The 11,841-nt window shown below is 37.7% G+C and overlaps 1 protein-coding gene across 1 annotated transcript; it reads left to right on the top strand.

Annotated features, from left to right (window-relative positions):
* On the top strand, positions 7,609-10,240 carry LOC104701522 (transcription activator GLK1-like). The gene is made up of 6 exons (XM_010417221.2): positions 7,609-8,286; positions 8,716-8,856; positions 8,953-9,300; positions 9,471-9,512; positions 9,613-9,717; positions 9,839-10,240. The coding sequence occupies exons 1-6, from the start codon at positions 7,825-7,827 to the stop codon at positions 9,986-9,988; spliced, it is 1,248 nt and encodes a 415-aa protein (XP_010415523.1). The 5' UTR covers positions 7,609-7,824; the 3' UTR covers positions 9,989-10,240.

Raw genomic sequence — 11,841 nt, 5'->3', positions numbered from 1 at the left:
TTTTTTTTGGGGGGGGGGGGGATATAAATTGCATTCTAAAGCCTAGCTAGCTGATACCTTCACAAGAATCTGATTATTATTTAAAATGGCAAAATTGAACATCGTAATTCCAAGTTAATTGGAGAATGCGTTTTAAGTACATATACATATGATATATGCTATTTACAGCGAAAAAGATGATGATTGTTGGCATCATAATTAATGACAGTATAGGCAAGTCCTTTTATGAAAGTTGCACTTCATTTTTAATTACAAGCACACTGCACACATGATATCGTTTCCATTCTTGTCCCTATCATGTCACATGTGGGTGTGGCCCTTTACATCCACTGATTGTCAATTCTCTCTAATATGAGTTTCAAAATACATTTGTACATAAATAGCTTTTCATCTCAATCTCTTTATAGATTCAATACTCAATTTCCTAATCAAGCTGTGTACAATTCAATGATATATATTCATCATCTTATATTACTTGAATTCATCAGTATACATATTTTATAAACCTCTAGCATTAGATAGTTTAAGTTATAGTAGAAGAAACTATGAAAACATTGCATCTTTGTCTCAACAAAAAATCTCTCTGGATTCCATATATTTACATTTTGCTGGGAGAAGGGATCCAACACTTCACCAACCAGAGTGTCGGACCATAGATTGAACTAGCTAAAATATGAGATCTTATTATGGGAAAAGAGATCCAAAACTTCACCAACCAGAGTGTCGGAACTGAACTAGGTGACTATAAGAACTTAGATATATATATATAGTTCCAAAATTATATAATAACGACTCCAGTAATTATTCTTTTCGGCTTCCTAGATGAAAAAGTAGAATCGTCCCACATTAACGGCAGCAACAAAACATCAAAACCTCTCAAAGATTATTTTGAAGTATTAACCCCATCAGAGAAAGGAGTCTGCGCACACATTAATGTTCAACTAGCAAATATATGGATCTCAATTGACTTACGTACTTGACTTTGATATATAATTTGTAGAGATGTGTTGTAGCCTGTATATAGCTAGTAAGGGTCTGAAAAAGTATTTGGAAACTTACAATAATTTTTTTCATTGCGATTTATAAGCTGTAAAAATTGTTGTGAATAGACATGAATTAGATTTTTTTTTTTTCAAATGTGATGTGGAAACGAGAAATAACAATTATTGTAGCTGTTGAGGACCCATATAAGGTCGTGCATGTCCACTTATACGTAAAAAGAGACAATTCTGTCCTTTGTTTTAATAAGAACATCTTCCAAAGGATTTACTTGCGAGTCTCGTTGTCGTCAGTAAGAGGTATTACAGTAAATGATTGATTATCTACTTCCATAGATATATGATAATGTCATTGAAAATGAGAACCGGCCGGGGGTACGTACGTATATAAGTTGACCACGGCGATCTCCTCGATCGACATGATACGAGGGGGCTTGATAAACCAATCTACCGGTATGAGTTGCACGTGTTCATATACACTCATTATTATTTTTCACAGTCAAATTTAAATTCGTGAAATGACACAACATCGGCAATAGACATTTAGTACAAATTATTAAACTACAAATCATGATCACATGATATGTACTAACCAAAAAGATGCAAATAATCTAAACTACACATAGTACTAAAGAACACGTTTGTACATATCAATTTGTAACCCAATTTTTATGCGATAAAAGTACATATATATATAGGGATACACAAGTCCTAAACTTAATAGATACAAGAAACGACGATGGACTTGTGAAACAAAACATGGTGAAAGAAAAAGAGTACATCACATATTACTCCCCCTGTTCTGAACATCACTAAAGATCTTTAGGTCTACTCATCCCAATTTGATGTGTGAGCTTCCTGAATGTTGAGGTTGGTAATGACTTGGTGAAAAGATTGGCTGAGTTGTCGCTAGATCGGACTTGTACCACTTGAACTTCACCGGCCTTTTGTAGTTCATGTGTGAAGAAGAACTTAGGCAAAATATGCTTTGTCCGATATCCCTTGATGTAACCTTCCTTGAGCTGTGCAATGCAAGTTGTGTTGTCTTCATACATGATGGTCGGTTCCTTGTCATCGGCCATGCCGCAATCTGATCTGATGTGTTGAGTCATTGATGTCAACCAAACACACTTACGGCTGACCTCATGTATAGCCAAAATTTCTTCATGATTAGATAAAGTGGCCGCAATGGTCTGCTTCATTGAATGCCATGAAATTGCTGTACCACCGTGTGTAAACACATAGCCGATTTGAGATCTAGCATTATGTGGATCCGATAGATAATCTGCATCAGCAAAACCAACTAAACATTCTTTGTTATGGTCAGTATAAAATATACCCAAATCCAGCGTCCCTTGTAGGTAATGTAATATATGTTTGATACCGTTCCAATGCTTTTGGGTTGGACATGAACTAAATCTTGATAGGAGGTTCACGACAAAACAAATATCTGGCCTAGTGTGGCTAGCCAAATACATTAAAGCTCATATGGCACTAATATATGGCACTTCAGGACCGAGAACTTCTTCATTGTCCTTCTTTGGACCAAAAGGATCACTGTCCAATCTGAGGCTCCTCACAAACATCGGGCTAGGCAATGGGTGGGCTTGGTCCATATTGAATCTCATGAGTACCTTTTCAGTATATGCCATTTGATGCACAAGGATTCCATCATTTATGTACTCAAGCTGCAATCCCAAACAAAACTTAGTTTTACCTAGGTCTTTCATTTCAAACTCTTTCTTGAGATATTCAACTGTTTGGGCAATTTTCTTATAGGTTCCTAGGATGTTCAAATCATCCACGTATACTACTATGATTACAAATCCTTTGTTTGCAAACTTCTTTATAATAATACATGGACTGATGGGATCATTCTTATAGCCTTCTTTGACTAGGTACTCACTCAGTCTATTGTACCACATACGCCCACTTTGTTTTAGTCCATAAAGGGATTTGTTTAGCTTGATGTTGTGTTGTTCTCGAGAACCTTTATTATCTTTGAGCTCATACCCTCTGGTAATATTATATATATTTCATTATCCAGTGGATCATATAAATATGCGGTCACTACATCCATTAGCCGCAAATCAAGATTTTCTCTTATAGCCAGACTTATCAAAAATCTAAAAGTCGTTGCATCCACCACATGGGAGTATGTCTCCTCATAATCTATCCCCGGTCTTTGTGAGAATCCTTGTGCTACAAGCCGTGCCTTATATCTCACAATTTCATTATGCTCATTTCTCTTCCTCACAAAGACCCATTTGTGTCCTACTGGTTTACATCGAATGGTGTCCTTATGATCGGACCAAACACATTCCTTTTATTTAATGAATTCAACTCCACGTTTATGGCTTCTTTCCATTTTATCCAATCTGGTCTTTGAGTGCACTCTAATATAGACGTTGGTTCATGATCCTCATTCATTTCAAGTGCTACCTTATATGCAAATATTTCATCGATGTCGACGTCTTTCCAGTTCCATTGAATTTCACACATGATATAGTTTATTGAGATCTCATTATTATCAATACCTTCAGGACCTTGAGTTTTAGCGTCCCAAACCTCATTGATCGGTTCCTTAGGGTCTGCCGCGACCATGTCTATGGTTTCTGTAACCTCATTTTTAATTGCACATTTTTTTGATTTCCGAGGGTTCTTATCTTTGGAATCTATTGCTCTACCACGTTTCAAACGTGCCTTAGAATCTGTATCAACTTGATTGTGTCCCTTTTGAACATCAATACGTACTGGTGCATTACAAGCTAGTATGTACGATTTTGTAACTTTCTTTGGATCAGCAAAGGGATCTGGCAATTGATTAGCTAGCTTTTGTAAATGTATCATCTTTTGGATCTCTGCTTCACATTCCAAAGTCCGAGGATCTTGCCAATTCAAGGATGTTTGATTCCATGATATCTCTTTGACCAGCTTGTTTGTCTCTCCACCTAATGTAGAGAATTCGGATTCAGCAAACTGACAATCCGTGTATCTAGCTTTAAATAAATCACCCGTGGTTGGCTCTAGATACTTAATGATGGTGGGAGAATCATATTCAACATATATTCGCATCCTCCTCTGAGGTCCCATCTTTGTTCTCTGTGGTGGTGCAATGGGTACATAAACAACACACCCAAATGTCTTTAGATGGGATATGTCTGGCTCATGACCCATGAGTAATTGGGATGGTGAATATTTATGCTCACTAGATGACCTGATGCGTATAAGTTATGCTGCATGTAATACCGCGTGTCCCCAAGCCGACACAAGAAGCTTCGACTTCATGAGTAATGGTCGAGCAATCAATTGAATTCGTTTAATGAAGGATTCAGCTAATCCATTTTGTGTATGTACATGTGCCACGGGATGTTCCACACTTACCCCCATGGACATACAATAATCATTAAACGCTTGGGATGTAAATTCACCAGCATTATCTAGACGTATAATCTTAAGTGGAAAATCTGGAAAGTGTGCGCGCAGAAGTATGATCTAGGCCAGCAATCTAGCAAACGCTAGGTTTCCAGTGGAATAGACAAACATACGACCATCTTGGTCCACATATATCTCCTTGTATCCTTTCCAGAAAATTTAAAGTCTCTTTAGTTACTTTGACTGGTGATGGCCTTATAATGAGTTTCCGTTGTGCACATGCTACACACATGAGATTCTTAGGGATAACTTGTCTCTCTCTTAGAGTGTGTCCTTTTGAATTTAAGATTAGCTTATGCATCATGTTAGAACCGGGATGGCCAAGCGCTCATGCCATAAAGTGAATTATTCATTTAACATCTTGTTCATTTTCATATTAGCTTCTATCGTATTTATTTTGGCATAGCAAAGGCCATTAGATAATGCGGGTATAGTCTCTAGGTCTTTCTTAAAGCCTTGGGTGATCTCGGTAATGTGTAGGAACTCTTGGTTCCCTTCACCCTTAGTTTCAATATGGAAACAATCCAAACGAATATCTTTGAAACTCAATAAGCTCCTTTTTTAGCTGGGTGAATATAAAGCATCTGGTATTTCAAGATGCGTACCCTTAGGTAAAAGAATATGGGTCTCGCCGTAGCCTTCAATCAGACTAGCTATACCCGCTATTGTGCTAATATTGGCATTTTTCAAAGTGAGATTCACAAAATATCTCTTGTCCTTCAAAATTGTGTGGCTTGATCCACTATCCACCACAAGTATGTTCTTGTCCTCAGTCATTTCTTAATATGGACAAGAATTATTTTTTAGTTATAAAGGAATAAAGCAAACAAACGTATATAAAATAATTGAATTTAAACCAAAATCATAATTCAATAAAATCCAAAATCATAAAACATGGAAAAAAAATAAAAATAAAAATAAATCAAAACAATAGGTGTCTAAATTTAATTATCCTCTTTTAGGTAATCTGAAGTCTCATAATCTATTTGATCATCTTTCTCATGGTCGAAATCTCATTCAACGTGGATATGAACCAAGTTAGCTTCCGGATTCTTTTTCACACTCTCTTGATAGAGATCAACAAGGTGCTTAGGTGTCCTACACGTCTTTGCCCAATGGTTCCACATACCACATCTATGGCAAATGGATTTGGTCTTGTGTTGCGGTTTGAAAATTACGCGGCCTCTACCTTGACCACGACCAAAGTCGGATTGATTCCCACGGCCATGACCATCATAATGGTTTCCTTGGTAATTGCCATGACCACCACGTCCTCTACCACGGCCACAGCCATGATACTTGTCCCTATGAACGTAGTTAGACTCTTTAGTCTCTTTAGGCTCTTTCTTGGTCATATCAGCTTTGTGGGCTTCTGGTAATGGAGTAGAACTAGGAGGTCTCATTGCACTGTTCATTAGCAATAACTCATTGTTTTGCTCAGCAAGTAGCAAACAAGAGATTAGACTTGCATATGTAGTAAAATCCTTTTCACGATATTGTTGTTGAAGCAATATGTTATTTGTTGAGAATGTTTTCTCTATCAAGTCTTCCTCAGTAACTTCCTTACCACATGGTTTCAAGATTGAAACTATCTTAAATAGTTCTGAATTATACTCATCCACGGATTTAAAATCCTGGATTCTGAGATTCTTCCAATCGAACTGAGCCTTTGGTAAAAGAACCATCTTTCGATGATCATATCTGCTTTTCAACTCTACCCAAAGGTCAAGAGGATTCTCAATGGTGAGGTACTGATTTTTGAGACTCGGGGCAAGGTGATGGCGTATGAGGAGAATCGCCTTATATCTTTCTTTTTCAGTGGCCTCATTGTTATCCTCAATGCATTCGTAGAGGTCCTTTGATTTCAGGGTAATCTTAGTATCCAAAGCCCATTGTGGATAGTTGTCACCAGAGACATTAAGTGCAGTATATCGAAGCTTGTTGATCTTTGACATCTATAAGAGACACAAGCACATAAAAATTAAAAATTATGCAATCGATTTAGATTATGCCATGCGGTTTTTAAGACCGAATCATACAATCAATTTAGTCTAGGCCATGCGGTTTTTAAGACCGAATCATGCTGGTCCTAGCAAGGGATTTCTTACATGGTCATGTGGTTAGTTTATGCATGAAAACAATCCTAGACAAATTATGATCTAGTATGAATAAGGAAACATTATGCAAACAATTAAGGTTTTCTCTTTTTAGTTAGTTTTTCCTCTTTTTTTTAAGCTTGAAATAAGTTAAGGATAAGGCTCTAGTATATTTAGGAGAATTTAAATATACAAGAGATAAGGCCAAAGTATGTTTAGGAGAATCTAACATACAAGTTTGGGAGTTATCCTGATTGAGTTTCGATTTTAAGATTTTAATTTTAGGATTTCATGCTAAAACATAGAACAATCAAATAATAACAGTTAATTCATCCTAAACAATTCTTAACCTCAAACAACCGGATTTTAATGTTTTAGAATTTAGGGTTTCAAAACAATCAGATTAGGGTATAGAATATTTAGGGTTTATAGCTTTAGGATTTCGATTTGTTGATTGTATATATGTAGATTTTAGGGTTCAAATATAATTAGGGATCAGATTTGATATATATGTTAGATGAGTTTGATTGTTTACCTTGATCACCGATAGGGTTGAATGGATTGGTCCGGGAGCTAAAGACCACAGAAAACAAACGAGCTGATCACGAACGGGGAGCTTGAACGAACAAGGGCTGATGTGCGGTTTATAGCAATTTAGGGTTAGGAGATTTTCGAAAAGCTTTTTAGAGCAAACTCGTGCTGATAAGGTGTTGTGAAACTTGTTGTTGTGTTATTCATTCAATGATAAGAGTATATATATATATATATATATATATATATATATATATAGATACACAAGTCCTAAACTTAATAGATATAGGAAACAACGATGGGCCTTGTGAACTTGGGCTTAGTATGGGTCGGTTATGGAAATCCATGTTCAGTGAAATACAACAATTATCTCTCGTTGATCAATAATGTTGGGACAGACCAAAACCAAAATACCGAAAACGGTAAAAGAGACAAATACGACAATAAGATATCGAACTTTAAAGTTGTGGCTCTGATCCATTTTCTTCTCGTTATGACTTATTGCTCTCGCTCTCTCTATATATAGCTAGCACATGATTGAATTACTGTCATCTTTAATTTGTCACTAGCAATTGTCAAGCTTTCAAACTTTATATCTGGCTTTAGGGGAGAACAAAGAGACTTTACTTTGGATATCAAACATGTCTAGCTAGCTCTCTATATTCTTAAGTCTACCCTATCTAATATCTATACTTACATACATATTTCTCTCTCTCCAATTTATATTTGGAAATTAAGTTGGATCGACAAGTGAAGATTGATCGATGTTAGCTCTGTCTCCGGCGACGAGAGATGGTTGGGATGTAGCGTCAGAGTTTCTTGATACGTCGTCGTGTGGATTCACGATCAACCTGGAGGAGGATGAGTTTCCGGATTTCGCAGACCACGGGGATCTCCTCGACATCATTGACTTCGACGATCTCTTCGGTGCCGCCGGAGATGTGCTTCCTGACTTGGAGATCGACCCTGAGATCCTAGCCGGGGATTTCTCCGACCACATGAACGCTTCTTCCACGATTACCACGGCGTCGGATAAGACTGATAGTCAAGGGGATACTAACAAGGGTGTTACCGGGAAAGGTGAAGAAGTCATCAGCAAAAGAGACGATGCTGCGGCGGAGACGGTGACTTATGAAGGTGACTGTGACCGGAAAAGGAAGTATCCCTCTTCTGCTTCTTTCAAGAACAATCGGATCAGTAAAAACGATGGGAAGAGAAAGATGAAGGTAATTAATTAAACTAATATTTTTTTTTAAAAATAATTAATAATCTTACATGAATATAATAAACCCTAGCTAGAGTCGATTAGATGAACCGATCTAAAATGGATTTTTAATTTCTTTGAAGTAGATTTATTCGTTTAAATTTAATTTATTTTCTTGCTAATTAAGTCTTCTAAATTTTCATATTTGAGTTTACAAAAATCGTGTAAATTAAGACATCACGTGCATCTCTATAAGCTTAAGCTATTATATTTCTTGTCGAAGATTCATAGAAATTTTGACAAGTAATGAAATCATATACTGTGTTAAAAATGTAAACAAGTTGGCTGCTAATTAAGAATGTTGTTGTCACTACATATATACAGTATGCATGTAAAAAAGTATCGAAATGATAAAGAAAATGGTTATATGTTGGGATGTGTGTGTGTGAAGGTGGATTGGACACCAGAGCTACACAGGAGATTCGTGGAGGCAGTGGAACAGTTAGGAGTGGACAAAGCTGTTCCTTCTCGAATTCTGGAGCTTATGGGAGTCCATTGTCTCACTCGTCACAACGTCGCTAGTCACCTTCAAGTAAGTATTTATTTATATTTACGCTTCTTATTAATTGCATTATTCTCTAAAATAACCAACCGAATTAAGTGTTTGTTATTATATATGGTGTACTAGAAATATAGGTCTCATAGGAAACATCTGCTAGCTCGTGAGGCCGAAGCGGCTAATTGGACTCGCAAGCGGCATATCTACGGAGTAGACACCGGAGGTAATATTAATGGTCGGAGTAAAAATGGATGGCTTGCACCAGCACCCACTCTTGGGTTTCCACCGCCGCCCGTGGCTGTAGCACCGGCGCCACCTGTCCACCACCATCATTTTAGACCGTTGCATGTGTGGGGACATCCCACGGTGGATCAGTCCGTCATGTCTCATGTGTGGCCCAAACACTTACCTCCACCTTCTGCCGCAATGCCTAATCCACCGTTTTGGGTCTCCGATTCACCCTACTGGCATCCAATAGTAAGTTTCCACATTTATAAAACCTTTACCCTCTTTTTTCATCATATATACTAGCTAGTAATTTAAATTTATGAATAAATTGGTTAATAGTTGACAACAAAATAAAAACCCGTTATTACATGGATGCTTGTCTTTCTAATTAACTAACATATTTATTTGGTCGCATGTAGATTCATAACGGGACGACTCCGTATTTGCCGACCGCAGCTACGGTAATATGAACCAACATATCCAAGATTATTTCCGTATATACACCCTTTTTTTGCTTCGATATATATGTTTAAATCGTATTTTTGACTGCTAATTGTATAGAGATTTAGAGCATCCCCGGTTGCCGGAATCCCACAGGCTCTGCCGCCGGTGTACAAACCAAATCACGGCTTCGGTGGTGGTCGTCCGCCGGTGGACTTACATCCGGTAAGAATTATCTGAGACAATGGTTTGATTGTTGTCGAGTTTGACTTCTCGCATTTGATTTATGTAATTATATTCTCTTTTTTTTTTTTGACTTTTTGTGTACATATTATGAATGGAACAGTCAAAAGAGAGCGTGGATGCCGCCATAGGAGATGTATTGACGAGGCCGTGGCTGCCACTTCCGTTGGGATTGAAGCCACCGGTAGTTGACGGTGTTATGACTGAGCTTCACCGTCACGGTGTCTCTGAGGTTCCGCCAACAGCGTCTTGAAACGGACAATCCCCAAAGGCAAAACGAACCAAAACAAAATTCGACGACATGTCTTTCAATTCTTGTATCTTTTTTTTTTTGTTTTCCAAGGGTTGTTTTCGTCTTGACCCTTGTTGAGTGTTGAAAGTCTAGGGTCTCTTTAATTAATCGTGTCATGTTGTGACTAATAAAGAGAACATTTTCATGTGTACGTTATAAGTACACTCTCTAGCTATAAATTAAACGCAAATAAATGACTTATATCCGCTGTAACCGTTGGTGTTAATTAGAACTTGATTGCTAGTTTGAGATATATATATTATATTAATTATTATCATCAAATGATCATGAATTGTATTTCCGGACGCATATATATATGGAAATGTACAATGCAAACAATGGAGAGAGAGAGGACCACGAGATAAGGGGAGAATTGGGAGTGCATGGAGGCAACGTAAAATCCAACGTAACGACCTCTTGTTTCTCCCAATTGTGACCACTCTCTCTCGTCTCCTTCAAATTTTTGTATGGTCCATCTCTCTCTCTCTCTTCATAGTTAATACTTCACATATACATGCGCATACTATTACTAGTATCTCATTTTGCACTCCCACATCATGTACATATGCATATCTTTTTATATGTACGTATTTATATCATAAAGAGACAAAGTTGTAATACATAAATACATTCATATACCGAACATGCATGGTCTTTAATATATATATATATAACCAAAATGAATACAGAATACTCTATTCAAATTCGAATATGTAAAGGACTTCGGTCGAAGATAATGAAGAAAAAAAAAGAAAAAAGAAAGACAAATCATTTTTCTTTCTTTTTCTAACCGGACAGCCCAAACCGAAATGAATGCATATTAGCTAGTGTTTGGTGCCTAGGTCTACTACAATGACTAAATTAAAATCACAGTGAGATTAATTGAACCAAGGGTTCTTAAACTCTACGATAAATAATTAATTTTATTTAACCACAAGATAAGCATAACATGGTTAAAAGAATAATTGAACCAGTAAAGGTTAGGATACACGGTAAATACTAAATATTGGTGGTTGTTCAAAACTTCAAACCTTATAAAAACGGGACATAAAAAAAAAAAAAAATACTCACAAAAAGGCGATTAGTTTCCTAACCCTAATTGACGCCGTTGGCCGGCCTCACGCCGGCGACGAAACTTGTTTCAGATGCCAAAGCGAAAGAAAAATAAGGGATCCACTCTCTCTCAACCTCAAATCCCGGGAACCTTGCAGTTTGCTCGATTTACTGCGTTAACTGGGATCTCTTCTCAGAAGGTCGACGGAGGCAAATCCACAAACCTCGTAGACCCGGTCACTCTTGACACCCCCGAAGAATTAACTGTCGGAATCCCATCATCTACGCCAGGAGTTGCTGGTCCAGGGGACTCGGCGGCCTCAACGGAAAAGATCCTTTCAGATCTGACATCTTCTCTTGCTCCCCAAGATGAAACTTCTCCACCTACGATTCTATCGGCTGTTGAGGCAGGTGTCTCCGGCGAAAAATCCCAGGAAGAGGTGGTAAATACTGGTGCAGACTCTCTGGGCAAAACTGTATCAGCTATCTCTACAGGGAAGGTCATGCCGACTCTGGATAAAATGTGGTCCAGTCTCCTCAAAGACGATTTGGAGGAACTTGGTACACCATCACAGCATATCACTGGTGTCCCCTTTGTACTCATCCCTGATGAGAATATTGAGGAGGCGAAGGATGAGTTCAAAGATTTCGTATTTGCTCAATTTCATGGCAACTATCCAGAAATGGGTAGGGTAATCGGAGTAGTGAATGCCTTGTGGGCTAGAACGGGCCCGCGTATCTTTGTGCACAACACGGGTCCA

This window comes from Camelina sativa, chromosome 1 (genome assembly GCF_000633955.1).
Source record: "Camelina sativa cultivar DH55 chromosome 1, Cs, whole genome shotgun sequence".
Taxonomy (NCBI): domain Eukaryota; kingdom Viridiplantae; phylum Streptophyta; class Magnoliopsida; order Brassicales; family Brassicaceae; genus Camelina; species Camelina sativa.
This window is presented reverse-complemented; position numbering and strand designations above follow the sequence as displayed.

What these genes read in the sequence shown, in the direction of transcription:
- LOC104701522 (XM_010417221.2), top strand. Translation starts at nt 7,825, where the DNA reads ATGTTAGCTCTGTCTCCGGCGACGAGAGATGGTTGGGATGTAGCGTCA. An exon ending in ATGGGAAGAGAAAGATGAAG is followed by an intron (nt 8,287 to 8,715) that starts GTAATTAATTAA and finishes GTGTGTGTGAAG; the next exon opens with GTGGATTGGACACCAGAGCT. An exon ending in ATTTGCCGACCGCAGCTACG is followed by an intron (nt 9,513 to 9,612) that starts GTAATATGAACC and finishes CTAATTGTATAG; the next exon opens with AGATTTAGAGCATCCCCGGT.